Source organism: Ylistrum balloti, unplaced genomic scaffold, assembly GCF_031769215.1.
Source record: "Ylistrum balloti isolate Yb309-2 unplaced genomic scaffold, AGI_CSIRO_Ybal_v1 Utg369730, whole genome shotgun sequence".
Lineage (NCBI taxonomy): Eukaryota > Metazoa > Mollusca > Bivalvia > Pectinida > Pectinidae > Ylistrum > Ylistrum balloti.
The window spans coordinates 1,220,002-1,243,979 of NW_026781945.1; the positions used below are offsets into that span (position 1 = coordinate 1,220,002).

Consider the following 23,978-nt stretch of genomic DNA (forward strand, 5'->3'; position numbering starts at 1 on the left):
CGAGAAATAAGACAGTGTAAGAAAAGGCTCACAGGATCCCCTATAGACTATTCCTGGAACAAATCTTGGGCAATGTAAGATCTTATAACATCAATATGCCATAAACTGTCATCAATGTAGCATTGGTATACCTCATTTTAGTATTTTGCAAAATACTGCTTACACTTTACAACAATTTGCAGATGTGCCTAAAAATGTGTCTGGTGTTTAAAAAAATTAGTAAACTGTAAACAAGCTCTTTAACCTACATTACTGCTGTGTAGGTTAGAACATGTTTCTGTAACAAAGACTAGTCTAGAAAATTGCTCTTTAACCTAGAAAACCATCTCGAAACCACCTTGAAACCTAGGTCACCACCCTATAACCTTGGACGCCATACTTTAATCTAGGACACTATCCTGTAACCTAGGATACCACCTTGTAACCTTGGACACCATACTTTAATCTAGGACACCATCCTGTAACCAAGAACACCATCCTGTAACCTTGGACACCACACTTTAACCTAGGACACCATCCTGTAACCTCAGAAAAAAATGTACAACGCGAACAGAAAGTGAAACTTTTAATGACTGAATGAAAAGTTTTTTGTTTTACAACAATCTTTAAGATGAATCACATGTTAGTGGAGACAATGAATAATGTATATAATACTTTTCAATCAATCACTCATCACATGATACACCCTCTCATCACCTTGAAAAGGTACATCTAAAAATAGTACACTGAGAGTTTATAAGAATGTGTATTTCACCCTTGACCTCTGATAGGGTTACAGCCTTTAGTCTGACCTCTGAACCTAGTGGTCATGGGTCACACCAGTGACCATAGAACAAATATGTTCCTTAAGACTCTGTTTGTGTTTGTAAGATTTACCACAGATTTGGCACAAGAACGGTCTCACTTGAGAATGTTTTGCATAATGGATTTTTAAACTACTCTCAAATGGAAAAATTTTACCACAGAGATCACAAACTGGGCAGTTAGTGTTAGGTCGATGAAATAAACGATCATGATTATTGGTACTGGCATATGATTTAAATGCCCTTCCACATTCAAAACAGAAGAATTTGTACTTGTCGCCGTGACATTTAAGGAGATGTTCCTTGAGTAGAACTTGATCAGGATGTTGAGTTTGGCAGACTTCACAATTGTATTGTCTAGGTCCTTTAGAATGGACCTTATTATGAGTCTTTAAATCCTCTTTTGTAGAATACACTATATTACAAATCCGACACAGGTAGTCACAATCCGCTGTGTCCAGAATCTGTGCTAAAAACTCATCCTGGTCAATCGTTGACTGGCCAGACAGACTGGTCTTCCTCACACCTGAGATAGACAAGAAACAGCATCAGAAATGATCTAACTCATAAAGTACAGAAGAAAGACGGTTATAGTACACCCAACCCTTACATCTTTTCATGCAGTGTTTGTGTATACATGATTACATCAAAAACATGGAGTCAGCTACTACAGGTATGGTACACTTGTCCAACCTACAAGTTTAGTTCCAGCAAAACTTGTAGAAAACCAGATAGAATTAAATGGAAATGAATAAAGAACAAGCTTAACTCCCAGAATCCAGGCCTGAACTGAGACACCGTGTAAAACCAGTCGAGATACAGCAAAAGCAAGGGTTGTTACAACAAAAACCACAGTTACTCTTAGAAAATTACACTAAGTCATAATGAATAAGCAGCTGAATTTATGATCAACATCAACCAGTGTTCTGAATACCAAATGTAAACAAATCTTTCACATTGGCTCACTATATGACAATTAAACCTAAGAAAACTATACACAAACACAATTATGTCAAGAAATTAATCAAATCTAATTCATTTCCTGAAGATCTTTCAAATATCATATCATGTCCTTGATGTTGCCCAATACACTTCTCTTTTCAGGATCTTACAAGCCTTCAGGTTTTATATGGAGTTAGACTTTCTAATGAGTGAGATGTAAATGAATACAGAGCCTAAAAACCATTGAGAAAATGGGGCAAGTACTTGTCATAGCAACACACCTGGTACTTTACAATGAGACTGATTTATAACATTAATCAAGGTCAAGGTCTAACTGTTGCCCATTGGCTGACTGTAAGGACAAACAGTAACATGATCCTTTAGGTTCTGCTGGTGCTTGTATGCTTTTCCACAAACAGGACACACAAATGGCCGATCTTGAGAATGTTTCTTCATGTGGGCTTGAAGCTTACTCTCAAATGGGAATATTTTACCACAGATGTCGCACACTGGACAGACAGCGTCAGATCGATGGAACAAACGATCGTGATTATTAAGACTGGGGTAAGACTTGAAAGCTCTACCACATTCAAAACAGAAGAATTTATACTCCTGGCCATGGTTTGTCTCCATATGATTTTTTAAGTTCTCCTTTGAATCAAAATTGCACTGACACAGCACACACACATATTTCTTCGGGCCTTGACAGTGTGTTCTCTCATGGGACTCCAGATCAGCCTGGGTAGAGTAAACAATCCCACATATTGTGCAAGTATAGGTTGTCTTGTCCAAAATGTCTGCCATCATTTCTTTTTCCAAAGTGATGGTTTTTGTATAATGCTTGGTTGCTTCGTCTACAGCTTCCGAGGTCATCCACATCTGATTGAAGGTATTGCCAGATGATTGCGGAAGTGTGGTTTCCATCAATGACTTGGACAGCTGTTGTGATTTATCCACTAAGGACATAGTACAAGCCCCTCCAGCATCTACGATTGTTCTGGTGTTTAACTGAATACCTGAGATAAACAAGAAATCAACTTTCAGGTATTAATTATTTATTTCACATACTACAATGTTGATGTTTACAGGTAAGATAAAACAACGAAACAAACAATGTTACACAGGACATCTATCTACAAACATGTTCAACCACCATATTAAAATTCACAATCAATTCTGGCAACTTTTTCCAGAAGTGAGAACCTATGTTCAATTGAATATGGTTGATGCTGTTCGGCCTTCACTCAAAAGTGAAATTAAAACATACATTCTTTGGGTGAAGCTTGACTATATATTTTGCTTAAGCATCCAATATATGGAATATATTAAAGTAAGCATAGACCTGTTTCACAGAGCCTACAGCCATACTTTGTTTATGCTATGCGACATCTATAAGTCTATCAAAACCATGAACCATGATCCTGTTTTTGTTTATAAATCCAAGAATTCTGTGTTTGCAATGTATTTCATAAATAATTCCTGTAGACATGGAGAAGAAAATGGTTTCAGACGCCAGTCAGTATAATCAAGTTTGTATCATCACATTGAGACCGCTACACAATGATGTAATTTGAGATTATTTTCATACTTATAAGTTTTGCCACAGATTTTACATTGGAAAGGTTGTTCAGTGGAATGTGTTCTCAGATGAATTTGAAGTTTACTGTTGAAGGGAAACACTTTTCCACATACATTACATACAGGGCAGTCAACATTGTTATCACTATGAAACATTCGGTTATGAGACTTATAGGCCCAGTAACCCTTAAATCCCCGACCACAATCGTAACAGATATGCTTAAATTGTTGACTGTGCACTTGAATCATGTGACTTTTTAATTGAATAGCTGTTTTGCAGTCTTCATAACAGACACGACAGCGCCATTCCTCGTTACCAACACTGTGACAACGTTGGTGTGTAGCCAAATCGTCTAATGATGAGTAGACTATGTTGCATGTATGGCAGGGAAATGAAGTACCACCTATCTGTGGGGAATATAACTGGCCGTCATCTCCAATACTACTTTTCTCGGAGAACAGTACACCTAAACGAAACAGAAATGAAAAAGATATCTTAAATCCAGAAATAACTTTTCAATTTCTATATTTCTGTCATACAAACTTCCTGTTCTTTGGTTAAAAAAAAACAAAAACCAAAATAGACAACAGACATCACAAACTTCCGACATCAGTATCCATATCCCAGAGTTTATGTAGAAACTGGTCCTATCCTCTGAACCACAGATTCCTCATCACTGCCATAACACAATACCTCCTAGTTAACATATGGCAATATCCTATTACATATTTTGGCCTAAACCTATAATATGTATGGATCTTATTCAAACAGATGACTGAGATCAAGTTGACACCATACTAGTCTATTCTATTGCAGGTTTCAGTCATTTTTGTAGGAATTTATAAGCAAAGTCCAAAATACAAGTCCCAATACAAATGATGAAGTGGGTTCTCAAAATTGGATTGAGTCCCACAGAAAAAGCGTGAGTGCAGGACTCAAATATCAGTTCCTAAAATCACGGAGGTTTGCATTTGTCAGACTTCCAATGTGACTTTGGCTTATATGTCATGCCACATGTATCTCGCAAGAAAGGCTGTTCATCTGAATGACTCTATAAATATAATCTTTCATCAAATGATCATGGAACATCATAATGGCTGGATATTCTAACCAACACCAACAATCAGGCACATTTCTGTGTAATGATCGTGTGACGCCAAATCATCTTGATTTGAGTATGCAATGTTGCAAGTGATACAAGGAAACGTAATTGCAACCTGTGCCACAGATGATTATTTAGTCTCCCAGCCACTTTGTGGATTGTTGTGGTAACCTAAAGGAGACAAACTGTTTATCAATATTTCCCTAGAAGCAGTTTTGATATTGTTCTGAAAACTTGTAATAAACTACTAAAAATGCTACTCATTTTAACTTCCTTCTAATTTTCAAACCTTTTGTACATCTGCTATCAGTTGTTCCTTTCAGTTGAAATAGAAATGGATTTATAGAACACATGAACAGAGAAAGGTGTTCTAGAAAATGAGCTATTTTGCTAGTTTTCTTCAAAACCTTTTCTCTAATGAATCATAATTTGCTTAGATGAAAGTTAAAAAAATCTGCTCAGCTTACATCAGACAAACAGAAGTACAAACATTCCAATCACTCAAAAATATACCCTATGATGAATTGTCATTACTTCAGGCACACCTATGATCAATCATTATAAAGCATTCAGTTAATCAACGGTGTATTTGAACAATGATGTACTTTTAAATTCCTTTCATGTTTATAGGTTTTCCCACACAAAACACAGATATAGGGCTGGTCAGTGGAGTGTTTTCTTGAATGAATCTGAAGTTGGCTTTCATATGGGAAAATTTTCCCACAAACTGGACACACTGGGCAGTTCTTGTTCACACGATGTAACATACGCTCATGAGCATTGAAGGTAGAGTAAGACTTGAAAGCTCTTCCACATTCAAAACAGAAATGGGTAAAATTTTCCCCATGTGCTTGTAGCATGTGTCTGGTCAGATGCTGAAGGTTTTCACAGTTCATCAGACACACACGGCAGCACCAAGAATCAGTGCCGATGTTGTGGGAGCGTTCGTGAGATGTCAAATCTTCAGGTTTTGAGAACACAATATGGCATATACGACAAGGATAAGAACTGCAGTCAAAATTCTGTCCTTCTTCCTCACCTTTCTGTTGGTACTGATCACCTAGATAAAACAAACAAATCGGGATAAGAAGCTGCTATTTCTATGTTGCTAACCAGCAATCTTATACTACTACCACACAAATAAACCCCCATCTTAATATAGCTCGACACTTCTCAAGATCTCTTTCATCGATAGTCAGTAATGTTTCAACATCAATCCAACGATGAGGTATTCACCAGTATATTCCGCCTGATGCGGCTTTACAGTTGTGAGCCTTTAGCTGGGCTTTAGATTTGTACGACTTTCCACAGTGCCAACAAGAAAATGGTTGTTCCTGAGAATGCGATTTCAAGTGCAATAATAGATGGCTTTTATTGGAATAAACTTTACAGCACACATTGCACACTAGGCAATCAATATCTGCACGGTGGAACAGTCGATCATGAGAATTATAACTAGGATAGGATTTAAAGGCCCGTCCACATTCATAGCAGAAATATTTGTATGTGTCACTATGAGCTTCAATCAGATGCACTTTGAGTCCCTCAGCAGAGTCTAAGACCGATTTACAGACCCGACAGCACCAGACTTCATTACCAATGTTGTGAGAACGTTCATGTGATATCAAATCTTCTGCTTGTGTGTATACAAGATGACAACTGTGACACGGGAATGACCTGTAGGATGTCTCTTTTAATGATTGGCGGCCATCTTCCCAATCTTTTGTTTGGTTGTGATAACCTAAACAAAACAAAACAATCTGTGTGAGATATTGCCACATTTTGCTGACTATTCCATCAACGCTTTCACTTTATGTGCAGAAAGAAGCACAAGCAATCTATCCCCTTGATTTTGAAGGGACTACACAAAATCATGGGTCATAAAAGAGTTTTTGAAAAACAAAATGAAGCATCACAAAAATATATGGTTTTACAGTATGTTGTTGTGCAGTACATAATGAAACTTGTAAGATTCTGTTAAGCAAATATAACGATATCCAATTTTAAGACAGGACTTCCCTCAAAGGTATATTTTTACAGTTGTGCCTGGTCAAATGCCAATTATATTTGTAAGATTTTCCACAGTGTTCACACGTGAACGGCTGTTCTTGTGAGTGTGTCTATAAATGAGTTTTCAGATGACTTTCATTTGAATAAATTTTGCAGCAAATGTTACACACGGGGCACTCAGTATCAGCACGTTGGAACAATCGACTGTGAGAATTATAACTAGAGTAGGACTTGAAAGCCCTTCCACATTCAAAACAGAAATGGCTATATTCTTGACCATGAACTTGAATAAGATGAGTATTGAGTTTTTCTGATGTTCCAAGGTCAGAGAAACAAATGCTACAGAACCAGTCATTGTGCCAATATTGTGAGAACGCTGGTGTGATCTGAAGTCATTTGTTTTAGTGTACACCAGGTGGCAGTGTTTACAAGGGAAGGAGCTATTGCTTGGCAGCTCAAATAAGTGGAAGTTGTCTCCCAAATTTGTATTTTTGTGGAGATTACCTAAATAAAACAAATAAATAGCTGTCAGTATTTATCCAGAAATAAAAATACAAGGATTTTACTGGTGTCAGTATTTAATCCGGTTAGCATTGGCAATTTTACAAATCCACAAGTATGTGGAAATTCTGGTACATCTTGATATTGGCAGTGCTAAGCAACAGATTTCTATCAAATATTAATGTGTGGTTCACCTTACAGAAGATCCAAAGTCAACTTCCTGTACAATGCACAAACACATAATGCTTCAGCAGTCTTCAAGTTTTGTTCAGGCATCTAAAGGGCAGACAGTGATATATAAAGCTAAATATAAGTGTTGGATTCTTGATTCCTATTTGGAGTACATCTGTAAAACTTAACTCATATATGCGAACAATTGTGTTGTTTTAAATTGCGTTTATATTTGTAAGTCCTCCCACAGATTTCACAAAAATATGGCTGTTCGTCTGAATGCTTCATGAGATGCACTTGAAGCTGACTGTCAAAAGAGAAAATCTTTCGACATATTGAACAGACAGGACACTTTGCCTCAGGACGATGAAACAAGCGATTGTGGGCATTTAGACCCCAATCTCCTGAGAAAGCTCGTCCACAGTCAAAACAGAAATGTTTGAACTGATGATTGTGATTTTGGAGCATATGTCCTTTCAGATGTGCAACACTTGGGACGTCGATGAGACAAACTTGACACCGCCACGTGTCGTAAGTTACATGGCTGCGATTGTGCGATACCAAGTCTTCTGCTTTTGAGTAAATTATGTTGCAGATATTACAAGGAAATCCTTCATCGTCCAGACCCCTCTTTTTGTTGTGTTCACCTAAACGAAACAAATAAATTTGGATCAATGCTTGTCCACACAAAAGGCTTTTTAACTGCAGAACGAATATCTCTTTCCTATGCATCTATTTAGAATTTCATTCCAATGCTCAATGGAAGCAAGCACATCCACAAGACCAATATTTCCAACACAACAGACAACTCATAAAGCAATTCTTTTTATTATAATCAATAACTACATATATTTTTCATTAGGTACATAAAATATAAGTATAATCCATCACTTATTGTCAATTACTGAAATGTCTCATTGTGTCACTCAATTAAAAAAATATCTCCACAGTTATCAATCCTATAGATATATATCACACTTTGCAAGTTCCACTAGCTATTTCAAGTTGAGAATGAAATATCCAGGAGTTTCCAAATTTCGATTGTAAATATTTTATACAGAGTTACGATGGTCCTTGGTTATGTATACAGTTATGCACTTTTAGATTCCATTCATATTTGTACGTTTTCCCGCAGACTTTACAGAAGTATGGTTGATCATCAGAATGCTTCTTTAAATGGACTTGAAGTTTACTGTCAAAGGGAAAGACTCTTCTGCAAATAGGACATACTGGACAATTGATGTCTGCCCGGTGAAACAGACGGTTGTGAGTATTGAAACTGGAGTATGACCTGAAGCCTCGTCCACACTCAAAACACAGATTCTTGAACTCGGGTCCATGCACCTGTATGAGGTGACCTTTAAGCTGTACTGCAGTACGACAGTCTAACAGACAGACACGACAGTGCCAGTCTTCAGTCCCAATGTGGTGACATCGATCATGTGTAGTTAGATCGTCGAATGAGGAGAAGACTAGGTTGCATGTACGACATGGAAATAAACTGGACCCTATCTGTTCAGGGTTCAAATGGTCATCATCTCCCATCCCACTTTCCTCACGGTTGTGTTTACCTAAACAAAACAAATAGAGCATGAGTACTCCCCAGGATAACATACTGCCTGCCTGTAGCAGTCTTGTTTATTTCAATTGTCAAGGTAAACATGAGTCCAGTTACTAGCATAATTGTCAAACTGAAAACTGCTAAGTATAACCACTTATGCTTTAGTTGTAGGTGTTGGAAAGCGATAACTACAGCAATTTAAGTAATATGTTGTACCATCAAGTACTTTCAAATGTATTTGAGTGTGTTTTATACAAGATTTGACATGTACAAAATGGCATTTTTTTTTTAATTCTATTGTAAATTTAATTTTTACATTTCCTATCACTTATATTACGGGTAAAGTGAAAGGCCTTAGAACACCTACTCGCTACAATTGTGGCTGACCCGACATCAGGCAGTTATGCATCTTCAACTTCCCCTTGTGTTTGTACGACTTTCCACAATGCTGACATGCATATTCCCTCACTTCAGAATGCCTTTTGTAATGATATCGGAGATTACTTTCAAATGGAAATATTTTCCAACAAATGTCACACACAGGACATTTCAAATCGGCTCTATGGAACAGACGTTGGTGATTGTTGAAACTTGAGTAAGATGTAAAACCTCTACCACAATCAAAACACAAATACTTGAACTGTTCTGCATGTGACAAAGTCATGTGTGTTTTCAGGTGATTGGCACTGGAAAGAGTAATATGACAAATTTCACAGCTATGTACTAATGGATCATCACTGTGACTCCTGCGGTGAGTCCTAAGATCCTCAGCTGATGAATAAACAAGTCGACAAATTTCACATGGAAATGAGAAGTTCGACATCCGATCCGACATATCCACAGAGCACTCGAAAGTTTCATCACCAAATGAGGATTTACCTAAACAAAAAAGAGATAGTCCTTCAGAAACAACATTTACTGGCACATTCTTTCCAGGTAGTTATAATTTTCGATAAAATATGCCAAAAATATAAAAAGATGATCTTCCTCATCCGATGAAAAGTGAGAGAAAATATGACGGAGCCAACCACGTAAACTCATTCTTTACAGAAGGGAAGGATGTCGCAGCACTCCCCGGTCAGTGAAGTGTGTTTGTTGCATCTTCATAATGGCTAGCAGTGCTGGACAATATATAGATACATTGTCTCTAACATAAAACTAATTAACATATTTTCAAAAGAAAATTTTTATTCATATTCTGTAATGTACATTTATAAACATAAATCTTTGAACACAAAACTGGAACAATTTCTTTTTTTACTGTATGGGAAAAAGATCCATAGATTACAATTTACAGCTATTGATCTACATCACAAACAGAATCAAAGGAAAAGAACATTTAAATCACAGAGTATATCTTCAGGTGAAAAACATTTCCATGGCAAATGTTCATGTCTTATGACAGAATCATACAAATCAGATTCACCATGACATCACCCATGAGTAATCTACATCTTGTAAGTGAACTTTGACCTTGCATAAAATGACTGTTATAAGGGCTATGTGCAAGAGTGGCTAGCTAGATTTGCCTTGTGTTTGTAGGACTTTCCACAGACACCACAGATAAATGGTCGCAATTCTGAATGCTTCTTTAAATGTAGCTTCAAACTGCTCTCAAAGGGGAAAATTTTTCCACAAAGTTCGCACACTGGACATTTGGTATCTGAACGATGAAACAATCGCTCATGACTGTTGAAACTTGGATAGGATTTAAATGCTCGACCACAGTCAAAACAAAAATGTTTGAACTTTGACCCATGCTGAGAGTACAAGTGACTTTTGAGGTCTTCCAGAGTACCAAAATCAACATCACACAAAGCACAGATATGAAGGTGAGGGCCCTCACTGTGAGAACGATCATGTGTCTTCAGGTCCTCACTTGTCGGGTATACGATGTTGCATACCGGACACCGATGCTTGGCAGCCAGCCTGTCGGCGTATTCCAACAAGGCCTCACAGTAGTTGTCCTCTGTTGGTATTCTGTGGGATAGGTCACCTGACCAAAATAAGAAATCGAGTCTTCAGACAGGTGAACACACACAAGAACATCAAACAGTAAGACAAACTACAACATAATCATATAACCAGGAGTCAAATCATTGTATTACCTTGACTTTACGGAGATGTTAAACAGGAAGTCATCTTTTGTCATTGGATTAACTACGAGATGATGCTCTAATGCACAGATCCATACCCGAAAGTCAACACAAAAATTCTTCCTTATCAACCAGACATGTGATTCTAACTCATCCTCATGTCATTTATCTATGACCTTTGGTAACATGACCTTCACAGACATGGTTTAAAATGGACCAATTAAATAATGTCAGTCAACACTGATTTCAGTGCTTGACCTTAATTGAAAACTCCAATGCCCTGCTGATAAAACAACCAGACAATACATGTATGAAATTTCATCATGAACATCTCATATAAATGTTAAAATCTTACGTGTGGTATAATTTGAGTTCTGCCTTATTTGAACTGGCTATGTTCAAAGTACATATGTGCTCTTTCAGTGTATGTTTGTATTTGAAGGATTTACCACACTGTCCACACCTAAACTCTCTCACACCTGAATGTTTTATACTATGTTGGCGAAGATTACTCTCAAATGGGAATATTTTTCTACAAATATCACACACAGGACACTTCAAATCTGTTCTGTGGAACAGACGATTGTGATTGTTGAAACTTGTATAACAATTGAATCCCCGTCCACAATCACAACACATGTGTTTGAACTGATTTTTGTGCAAATCAATCATGTGACAATGTAGTTGGTCAGAACTATGGAAGTCTAAAAAACAAACTTCACAGCTGAATTCCTCATGGCCATTTCTGTGACTTTTCTGGTGAGTCTTTAAGTCTTCTGAAGATGAGTACACAATTTTGCAAATTTCACACGGGAAAGAATTTCCACTGATTCGTCCTAAAAAGTCTGTAGAAGCATCAAACCTTTCTTGAACCAACGACCCTTGACCTAGACAAAAAGAATAGCAAAGGCCATATAAGAGAGAGACAAAACTGATACCACTTGTTATTCATAAAGGGATATTGCTACCACCACTTGTTCTCATATCAGCCATTTCTTTACACCAAGCTATTTTCGTAGAGAAAAAAAAATCTTGCATATCTCAATTTCAAGTAACTCTTCTATATAATCAATAGAAGCATGACTTCTCACCACCAAACATTGGAAACAGCGATTGCTACATTTCAGAAACAGCATCTGATCTGGTGATTATCAAGTAAATCTGTCAAGAGGTTCTCAAGATATTGAAACACAACAGGACAGATGGCCATGGTAATCCCCTCCATTAACTAGTTTGGGCGTTGACTAATTAATACAGGTATGCTCCTTCAAAGATTTCTTGTACTTGTACGATTTCCCACATTGCTTGCAACTGAATGATCGTACTTCTGAATGTTTCTTATAATGATAGTCCAGAGTATTTTGAAATGGATATATTTTCCTACAAATATCACATACTGGGCACTGCAAGTCAGGTCTGTGAAAAAGTCTCTTATGTTTGTTAAAACAAGGATATGATCTAAAACCTCTTCCGCATTCAAAACAAAAATGTTTAAATTCCTGCCCATGTATTTGCATCATATGAGATTTCTGTTGATAAGAATCGACAAATTCAATATGACAGACTTCACAGGTAAATTCCTCGGGACCGTTTCTGTGAGTCTTCTGATGCGTCTTTAAGTCTTCGGGAGAGGAGTATACAATATTGCAAATTTCACACGGAAAAGAGGAGCCAAAGCGGTCATCTACCAAGAGTTCACCTGAATGAAACAGAGAAACAGGACACCTTCAGTTACCGGGATACAGAAATAATGTCAGAAGAATGATGTATATAGTTTTCTTAAATGTAACAACCTTTTTATTGAACTATTTTTGTAAAGCACACATTAATTAAGAGAATGTAATTTACCATATCTGAAGTTGTCACATGCATGTTGTCAAAATTCAAAGTTCCCAACTATGAGAAAATCAAAGAATCCACAGAAACAAATTCAATAGCATAAACCAGCCAATTTCCTCGTTATAAATCTAATCTCAAAGTGAACCAACTGATGACCTCCCAGCAAATTCACTTACATTTCACCCACAGAGAACAGACCAACAAAATATCTACCGTTTCATTCAAACTTTCAACCAATAGCCTTACTACATAATTATTCACCTTCTCCACAGTCGACAAACAAATGACCTCTACAAAAATCCATTCAATCTTTCTCACCCATTATTTAAATCATAGGTCTCATAACTAAGTCAGAATACCTCACTAGGCCAGACCAGAAGAAATATATTTGTACGGTTTTAGCAACTGTGAATAGCAAACTATTCCACATCAATCAATTAAGTTTGTGTAATTGGTAATTTCAATTTACAAGTGATGCATTTCCACAGAGGATGCCACTCCGGAATTATACAATTCTAGACAGGTACCTTCAGTTTATTTTGGTATAAACAGCAATGGCTCTGTACACAGGTGTTCTTTCAATGTCTTTTTGTGTTTGTACGATTTTCCACATTGATTACAATTAAAAGATCGCACCTCAGAATGTTTCTTGTAATGGTTGTCCAGAGTGTTTTGAAATGGATATATTTTCCTACAAATGTCACAAATTGGACACTGCAAGTCCGGTCTGTGAAACAGTCGTTTGTGATTATTGAAACTTGGGTAGGATCTAAAACCTCTTCCGCATTCAAAACAAAAATGTTTAAATTCCTGCCCATGCATTTGCATCATATGAGATTTCTGTTGATAAGAATCAACAAACTCAGTATGACAGACTTCACAGGTAAATTCCTCGGGACCATTTCTGTGAGTCTTCTGATGCGTCTTTAAATCTTCCGCAGATGAGAAAACAATTTTGCAACTGTCACACGGAAAAGAGGAGCCAAATCGGTCATCTACCAAGAGTTCACCTAAATGAAACAGAGAAACAGGACACCTTCAGTTTCTGGACAAAATGGCAGTATCAAAGCATTCTCAGTAATTAACTGTTAATATTCAGCAAGACAACCTTGTTAGGTATGAAATTAAAGTGGATCACTGTCACAGGCATCACAGAATTTTACATAATGACCTCTACTTAACAATCAAGGTCAACATACTAAACTCACAGTCATTTGATATTTCAAAACATCTCTGAAAACTGTCAATGATGTCCAGACATTGATGAAGATATAGTTGAGACTGTTCAGGTATATTTACTTAGGTTGAACTTTACAGCTACTACTCAATCCAGTACACACATGTTCTTTTAATGTCTTTTTGTGCTTGTACCATTTCCCACATTGATTACATTTAAATGAGCGAACCTCTGAATGCTTCTTATAATGGTTATCAAGAAAATATTGAAATGGAAATATTTTCCTACAAATGTCACAAACTGGACACTGCAAATCTGGCCTGTGAAACAGACGGTTATGATTATTGAAACTTGGGTAAGATCCAAAACCTCTTCCGCATTCAAAACAGAAATGTGAGAATTCCTGGCGATGTATTTTCATCATATGAGATTTTTGTTGATAGCAATTCGCAAATTCAGAGTGACAGACTTCACATGTAATTTCTTCATGACCGTTTCTGTGAGACTTTTGATGGGTCTTTAAGTCTTCAGGAGAGGAGTATACAATATTGCAAATTTCACACGGAAAAGATGAACCAAAGCGGTCATCTACCAAGAGTTCACCTAAAAGAAACAGAGAAATAACACTTTCAGTAACTTGGAAAAGAATTGGGCTACAAACAGTTGGAGTTTTCAACGTACAAGTATTACAAAATTACATTCAAAGCCTTACTCCCTTTGTTTCTTAAAATTTGTTTGTTTTACATCCACTTTAACAGTCTTTTGGTCTTTCAGCAACAGAAAAGAAACCAACAAATACTACTGACAGAAGTCCAGGTAAAGCTGTACCATGATGGTTCCCAAGATCAGAAAAAATGATTAGAGACAATTGGTTTGGACAGTTTCCTTTCCTTTTACATTTAGGCCTGTGTATCTGTCTATCCAGAGACATGCCATTGCCAATACAAATTCCAAGTAAAACTTCCAATCTAAGGAGAATATGAAGGTTAGGACATTCAACTGACCCCTCACATTTGGTCATTGAAGAGGTCAAATCGCCAAAACTGAAGGTCAAATCATACATGTGAAATAAACATGTCCCTTCAAACTCCCGACAGCTGAAACTCATTTCAGGTGTTAAAATCATTTTCTGAAAGGTGTACTAAATGCATGGAGGTTCTTACTGTTTTAGGATTTTTATTCTCTTTCTCATTAGATACATATGTGTTCCTTTAAGGACTGTTTATACTTGTAGGATTTGCCACAAACTTGACAGGAGAACTCTCGAACTTCCAAGTGTCGTTTGTAATGAAATTGTAGGTTACTTTCATAGGGAAAGATCTTCCCACAAATATCACATATAGGACACTGGACATCAGGTCTATGAAACAAACGCTTGTGATTATTAAACGATGGATAGGACTTAAATGCTCTCCCACAATTAAAGCACAAGTGTTTGTATTTGTTTCCATGCGTATAAATCATGTGATTTTTCAGCTGTTCTGAATCTCTGAATTCTGTGTAACAGACTTCACAGCTAAATTCTTCAGGGCCTATTCTGTGAGATTTCTGGTGCGTCTTTAAATCTTCCGCAGCTGAATACACTAGTTTGCACTTTTCACAGGGAAATGAGGTGCCAACAATTCTTTCAGCATCAAAAGAGGTTCTACCTGAATGAAAATAAAATACAGCAGACCTTCATAAACTGGACAATTACAAAGAATCAACAGGACCGTTATCACGATCATCTCTAGCAGTATTTAGCAACACAATGACCTCTAGTTTACTGCCATCACAATATCAGATTCCATATGGTTGTATTGTTAGGACCCTCCCAGTACTTTTATCATGGTGTTTATAGGCACTTCTATTACTAAGTATATACTAAGTGAAGCTAGTGGTAATAGCATACAATCATCTTTTAGAGGATCCTATTTCCTACATACACAGATATCAATCTACAGGATAATCACTGGGCATTGCAGCTTAAAAATTCACACAAATCTCAATAACTTCCATAAAAATTGGAAAAATTTCCACAACTTAACATCCTGATACTCGTTACAGTCTTCATTATTGACAAATTTCACCAATAGCTGTTTTAGTTCATAGGAGTATGAACCCAGTTAGTTACAGTAATGGTCTTTAAATGTCTGTTTGTATTTGTAAGATTTCCCACACTTCTGGCACGTAAACGGCCTATCAAATGAGTGTTTCTTCAGGTGAACTAGGAGGTTACTTTTGGTCGGGAATATTTTGCCACAGATGTGACATGAGGGACAGTCCTGAGCTCCACCGTGATACAACTTGTGGTGATTATTGTAACCCACAGATGACTTAAAACCTTTCCCACACTCCAAGCAGAAATGAATGTATGTACAGCCATGGTTCTTCAACAGGTGATCTTTCAAAAGTAGGGTGCTCGGGAAACGTTTCGCGCATGGTGGGACATGACAGAGGAATCCAGAGAGGGAATGAATCTTTTTGTGATCATTTAGTTTTTCTTCGGTTTCAAAACCAATGTTACAAATTCCACATTTATATACTCCGGAAGGACTGGTGTTGACACCTGGTGGCAGATGATACTGGTCTCCCACACTGGAGCCTAGGCATGGAAGAAAGAATAAAGCTGCTCTAGTTTAAGGTCAACATAATAGTATCAACAAATTGCAACTCTAGTCAAACAAGCCTACCAAATTGGGTAATACGATGGGCAGTCAAATGCTGTCAATCATCACTCGAGATTTAACGAAACTTTTTGTCTTGTAACAAACAAAGCAGGAAACTACAATGATATCTAACAGGTGAAGTTTAATAACACATTGAGTGGATTATGACTTTATAATTGTGAAAAGTCTAATTAAATTGATTTTCACTTTTTCATTTATGACAATTCACACAAATCAGACATACTGAACATGTCCAGGGCTTTTATCCCTTTCTTTTTTTTAAAAGTAAAAATATCCATTTCAGTCACAACACAGTCATTAAATGTCCATAAACAAGTCCATTATAAATTGCTCTGACCAAAGCTGTTTGCAACATCACATTGTACTCTCGATATCATCATCACATGGACAGGTAGAAAGATTTTTCCAACTAGTCTTGAATCATTTTGTCTCATTGCTCTCCTTGATTCTCATAGCTACTGCGTGAGCATCACTTTTCATATGGAATATCACAGAAGTTTTATGAACATTCTTCGTTCCATGAACATAGGGACTTGCTTTCTGAAAAGAATATTCCTTACAAACTTTACAAGATAACTCCACAACAACATCCCCTTTAACCTCAAAATCTAGCCAGTCAGCATCAAGTTCTTGTTTCCATTTTGCAACTGTTCTGGCATAGGGTGAAGTTGATGGTCCAACTGTGGCTGGCTTTTTGAAATTGTACATAAATGACATAGGATCAGAATAGGATGATGACAAAGCATTGCTATTTCTCTCCTGCAACTGAGGAGATTTCATCATCGCAAAAGGATGAAGGGATGCATAGGGATCCGGTAAACTTCCAGGCCCTAAAATACACAAGCGATGATGTTTGTAAGTGTGGAGAACTCTATCCATATCAATATCTTCAGATACCTATTCATGTTAAATAGCAATAAATCTAGAATGTAGGTAACATTGCATACAAGACACCAAAGCACTTTCATCAGGCAATATAAATTTCCCAAGGTCATGGAACCTACACATGGTCAAGGAACTTACAGGATCCACACAAGTCCATGCTGCACAAAGTCACAATTTACAAAAAGTTATGGAATGTACAAGTCAAGAAGCCGTTCAGAAATCAAAGAAGTTACTCAATTTTAGAAAACCAATACAAGGTCCTCAATTTCATGAAATGATTTTTTTTTTTTTATAAAATCCAGCATGAATGGCAAATGATATTAATAAGCTTCAAGTAATTATCACATCTTCCTAGAATCTTTTACTTAAGTATGCATAATCACATTTATATCACAAACACCGAATACTTTCACGGTTGTCAAACATATTTTAAGATTTTTTGTGATCCCTTAAAAAAATATAAAAGTGACAAGACAAGATTACAACAAAAACTTTTAATCAGTAAATTCCACATACTAGTGTGAAGGGATCCAATAATATCAAGCAATTAATATTGCAAATTTTATTGATCAGAATTGCCGAGAACAAACCCTCTCTGAAAACAATGAAACTATTTGCTCTTTCCTTACAATGTTTATGATGTTTCATGTCCTTTTTCAAATCTGTGACATCAACAATCTCTTCCCCTTACAAAATGATGCTTCAATTGTCTTTCTCTGCTCCAATATCCTGCATGATTCTCAAAGCCACAGCATGGGCATCACTTTTCATATGGAATATCACGGATGCTTTATGAACATTTTTTGTCCCGTGCACATAGGGACTTGTTTTCTGTACAGAAAATTCCTTACAAACTTTACATGATAATTCCACTACTGTGTCACCTTTAACCTCAAAATCTAGCCAATCAGCATTCAGATCTTGTTTCCATTTGACAACTGTTCTAACATAGGGTGAATTCGTTGATCCAACTGTGCTTGTTGTCGGCTTTTTGAAATTATACTTAATAGATGTATGATCAAAATACGCAGTGGAGGGATGATTATCTTGAACCTGGTGAGAATTCACCGTTGTGAAAGGGTGAATAGATGCAAAGGAATCCGGTAAACTTCCTGGCCCTAAAATACACAAGTGAGGATGTTTGTAAGTGGAAATACTTTGTCTTTCAACTAAATAGCATTCAGCAACAACAGTGGACAAGTCCTCAGGAATAAGATGAAGAGTACCTAGTACTCATTTCTAACATAGAATCTATACTGTTACATATGGTCACAATCACTACATGTTGGATTGTGAAGACGAATGTAAGCCCTGTGTTGAGTCAAGTTTGACCTTCATGGCCTGTTGGTGAGCATCACTTCTCATGTGAAAAAGGACAGAACCTTTCTTTACATTTCTCGTCCCTGTGATGTAAGGACCTATTTTCTGAACAGAATATTTTTTGCATACATTACAGGAGAGCTGAACAACAAAATTCCCTTCGATTTCCAAATCTAGCCAATCAGCATCAAGCTCTTTCCTCCACTTATCCACAGTTCTGATATAGGGCAAGCTTGGTGTGGCAGGGGACTTTTTGTAACCCGGTACAACAGACAACTTGTGAGAATAAATATCTGGCCATTGGGGCATGTTGACAGAGGAGTATTCCGAATGAAGATGACTGGGAGAAGTTCTGTATCCCATTCCTAAAACACACAAGGAAGGATTCGTGTGAGTCGCTATATAAAACCCAACTCCATACTAACATCCCAGCAAAACACACAACGCTGCGTCAGGAAAAGTTATCAAGTTGTCAAAATAACTTTCTTTACATTGAGCTACCAACACCAAGAACTCCACAACATTATACTTTTTCTGATCTCGTGTATATATACCAACATCCTCTCCTCAAAAATCATTAATGTCGACAATTTCCATATATTGATCCATCACATTGCCAATAATTTCCATTGCAGTTGTGGTATTCACCCATAACACAAGAAGTGTCAACCTTTATATTTTCGTAATCGATATTTTCATGGATTATATTAGGTACTGGTTTAAAGATTTTCTGTGTGTTCTGTTTTGAGAATCCTTTATATTTGTAGTATGTTCCAGCACAAGGTCATCGCTACAATTCCATCCCCTTCCCGTTGCGCTTTCCATTCCCTTCTATGTCTTTGGTGTATGCGTATAGGTAAGTACTATAACAATTCAAGCCAACAAATTGTATCCAAATGGAATGGAGAGTTCCATCCATAAAGTTTAACAAAGTGCTGTTGAATCATTCCTGTACTTACAAAGTGTCCGCACTTACCTTCAAATTTTGTACTCATTATTATTTCAAATATCTAAAAAACACAATAATTGTCAAACTTTTTAACTCTGTAAACTTCTGTTTCCTAAATCGTCAATTTGAAAATTTCTTTTTTCTTTCAAGGATTTTGTTTTTGGTGTGAATACAAAATGATGTTCCTCAGCAACAGCAGCATCAAACAGTATCATAGTTACTCTGTCCCTAGATCACATATGACTTTTGTTACCGACAGAGGAACTTTGATACCAATATATACAAGTGTATGTGTGTGTACAATTCATTATTTTGGTAAGTATACAATGTGACTGTTTGCAATGATTTTTTTTACTTTACTAAAACAGAAGCATTTTTATGAAACTTTTCTTATCAATAAATGAAAGGAAATTTTTGGTTTAAAATTGGAACAAAGACATTATTTTCATGCAAGATTTTTCACACAATCTGAATTTATCTGATTTGGATCACCATCATTGCAAACAATCAATATTTGACAGAAAAAACAAACAAACCAACACCTAATACTTCTTTGTTCAATCTTGTTTTTGTTTTCTTCCTTGTTAATAAATTGGTTTGTCTTTTTTTCCTGCAACAACCAATGTTCCACAAATTTGACAAAATTTCTGTAGAGATACTGTACAACTTTGTACCATACAAAAATCCAATACAATTTTCAAATTTGTGTGACATTTGTTTGAGCTCAGTTGCAGGTGACAAGGCTGATAATGACTCCATATCCTAACATCTTTGCCTAGTGTACAAGTATACACTATCACATATATATCAGAATAAGATCATACATTTATCAAATTAGGAATAAATTGTACAATATCCCTTTAATTATTACTGTTTGATTTCATTCATTAAAATGTATGATGTTAGCATATGAGCCAATTGAGAAAAGACTTGTCCGCTGCATTTAGTGAAGAGAAAGTCAACTTTACATAGTCTGACCCAACAAGTTGTTTTTATTTGTTTCCACAACCAAAGACATACTGGAGACAAGGCATTACTGTCAATGAGTCATCAACTCCTACTGCAGGATTAGGTGTTGACTCTTTTACTTCTTTATTGACTTTCTCTGGGACTGAGCGTGGAATATACAATTATCTGTGAACAGACCAGAGTTTTCCTCGCATGATAGTGATCACAAGCTTTCAATTAAATTTTTTAAGTATTAATTTGCAGACAAGTCCAAAAGCTGAAAGAATATATATGCAAACAAGAGTATAATGATATTGACAGTAATTCCTTTGCCAGAAATCAATTCATCATATAGTTATTTTCCTGAGGTCAAGGTGTGTTCAAAATGACAGCACAAGTGAAAACTTTGTAAGCCTCATTCACTACTGGACACTAAGAACCTAACAAGTCTCAAAGATATTGGTCAATATTTAATTTTTCAGTTAGCAGTCGAAGTCTAAGGACCAAACTGAACAACCTCAAACGACCATCAAATATACCAGTTTCTATGCATACAAGCCAAAAGAAGAATCTCAAACCGATAACAATCAATGTAACATGTAAGGCAATCAGTGTACAAGATTATCACATCAATTAGCCAATTACACATTTTTTATAAAGATATAAAATTGTAGGACAGCATTCAAATATTATTTTATATTTTTCATTTGAAACCAAAATTCATATTTTCTCATTGTGATCACCATCATGTTCAGTTGACAATGGTATAGTAGTAATATTGTATAAAACAATTTCAGTACTGTACATCCAAGTGCTAAAATTTTCTATCACATGATGAGATGTTCATGCATATTTTCTCAATAACTAAATCCAATTTAAACAAAAAAGATGTTTTAGTAATCATATTTCAAGGTATTTAGTATACATATTTCAAAGAATTAATCAATTACTAATTTTCAAGTGTTCACCTGTATTCAAACTGATCAACCAAACTAAGCAGTTCACTATTGCTGTACAATCATTATTATTATTTTTTTTAATTTCCATTGCTTATGCTTCTGTCAACAAATGTTAGAATACAGAGCCACATTCATTAATGAAATCAATTTCTTCTATTGCAAAACTATGAGAATTTAGCCACAAGAAAGTAAGAAATTTTACAGTAGCTGTAAAAAATATAATATAGTAATTCCCTTCTGATATTGATTTGCAAAAGTGATGATAACCAACAGATAAAGAATGTGATGTTGTTGTGTAACCCTATATGTTCATGATGTCAAATTCTTTTTCATTTAATTAGGTTGGATGTAATATCATATAGATTTAGATTTGTCCATAACAATTAAACCTGCTAATGCCAGAAAATTTCGGCAGATGGATCACATGACTGCTCTTGCATAAAAATCTTACCTTGATATCATCAGATCCTAACAAGTGATCATTAACATTTTAGTTGTTTAAACCCATTTTACTTAAATTGTCATTTGTCAAAGTTCTGAACATCTTTTATATGGGAATGTTATTACACCTCGATTTTTGATGGAAGGATTGCTTAACTGTAAACAAATTGAATTCACTAGTATACATACTATCAACATTTCAAATGATATGACCATGCTGTCAATATTTTTTCATCTCGATTTCATGATAGTAAATTTAGCTTGGATTTGTACAGTACTCAATATAAGGAATTGACATACTTCCAAAGTTTCTATCATTGTGACCAGTGACCATGGCAACAGTGAGAGAAACATAGAAATAAGTCACTTCCTATAACAGAGTTCAAAGGCTGTATAATAGTATTATTATAATCAAATCATAAATCAATAATCATGATTAAAAAGATCAAAAGAAATTTAACAACAAAATTGTATTATAACAAGTGGAATGTTTATTGAGCCCAATGAAAATCCAAAACCAGACCAAAGTCTGTACAACTTCTATTCAGTGCTATTTCTGTGAACTTCTCTTTTCTGGTCGTCTCAGAGACTCGTTAATCTTGGTAACAATTGTACTTTTCCATATCATATCAATAGCACAACCAGGATAGAACAATAGAACATATTTTCTAAGGTAGGACTTCCTTCTCTCATCTAATGCCTTTTTTCCCTTTACACCACCACCATAATAGGAGTAATTCAACCTTAGACTATCTGGCCCATACAGCTCTTTCCAAAGTCGCACACATAATCTCTTTGCAAAATTCCCTGGGCTTACAGAATTCAGTTTCATATCAAGAAGAGACAGCTTGTCAAATCTAAATTCTTCTGGTATGCCATCATAAAATCCAGGAGGAATTTCATTGTTCTCCTGACTGAAGAAAGGAGGAAAACTTGTGGTATTCACTGCCTGATATTTGTTGGCCTCTGTAATGAACCCAATAACAGTAGAATTACTACTAGTCCTCACTACCCAAGACCAGTCATCTTAAACTTCTCCGATCCTAACCTGTTATCAACGTGTTCTGTTAATCACAGAGGAATAACCAGAATTATCAGGACGTTTCTTTTTAGACAAGAACCATCTTCACATGTTGTAGCTCCTGAATCTATTCCAAGCACACAAATACACAGAAATATGCTACCAATACCATTTGATATTAAATAGTCACTTCTATTGGCAACTGGAATTAATAACTTTTACTGGACCCTGTGCACAGAACTACTTTTCTAGTTTCAACACTGAAAACAACACAAACTATGGACCCATTGTACACTTCACTAGTCTCAAAGTTGAAAACAAACACTGCCAACTGGGTTGTTCTTTCACCTGTCAAATTAACAGCTGTTTTACTTATCTATCCTTATGAAATGCATTTTTTCTGTCTGCATCCTATCGGGAAACAAACAAGAAAACAATGAAATTACGGATATCCTTCCAAGCAACATCCAATGCCAACAAGTTTATAACCTTGCACTGTTCCAAGACTTCAACCTCATTTTTACATTTTAATTGATGTTCAACTTCTCCAACCACACAATCTCTTGGCAATTTTTTTTTGCTTTCAGTGTTTTCTTTCAATGTATTTAACATAGCTTCATCATTTAACTCTGTACACCTCTTGGATGTCATCACAGTTTAATACATCATTATACTTTAGTCTGACATTTTTATCCAGCGACAATCTTTTTTGACCTTAGTGATTTTGTCGAAAGGAGATAATGTAACACTATAACTGGTAGGGTCAACAATGTAAGTTAATGACAGACTTATTTGATGCAAATTATGAAGTCGCAAGGACTGTTGATCGATCGCTTTTTTGAATCACATCAAAATCAAATCAAATATCAACTGCAAGAAAAAATTGCCAACAAGATTATTATATTAAACCACAATTAACCCACAGATTACCCAAAATATACATTCCACTTGCATAAATTCCTAAAAAATTTGCTTTTGAAACAGCCTTTGAACAATTTTCTGGGA

The 23,978-nt window shown here is 36.0% G+C and overlaps 1 protein-coding gene across 39 annotated transcripts in view; it reads right to left on the reverse strand.

Annotated features, from left to right (window-relative positions):
* Positions 1–23,978, reverse strand: part of LOC132565723 (myoneurin-like) — a 70,746-nt gene that overhangs the window by 42,426 nt on the left and 4,342 nt on the right. The window contains exons 5-6 of one of the 39 annotated variants that reach the window (XM_060230426.1): positions 2,027–2,761; positions 1,295–1,329 (exon numbers count right to left, since the gene is read on the reverse strand). The exons of 22 other annotated variants lie outside the window; for them this stretch is intronic. In XM_060230426.1, the coding sequence (XP_060086409.1) occupies positions 2,076–2,761 (686 nt within the window). In that variant the 3' untranslated portion in view covers positions 1,295–1,329; positions 2,027–2,075. 16 more of the 39 variants (XM_060230436.1, XM_060230461.1, XM_060230437.1 and 13 more) reach the window with 16 other exon arrangements.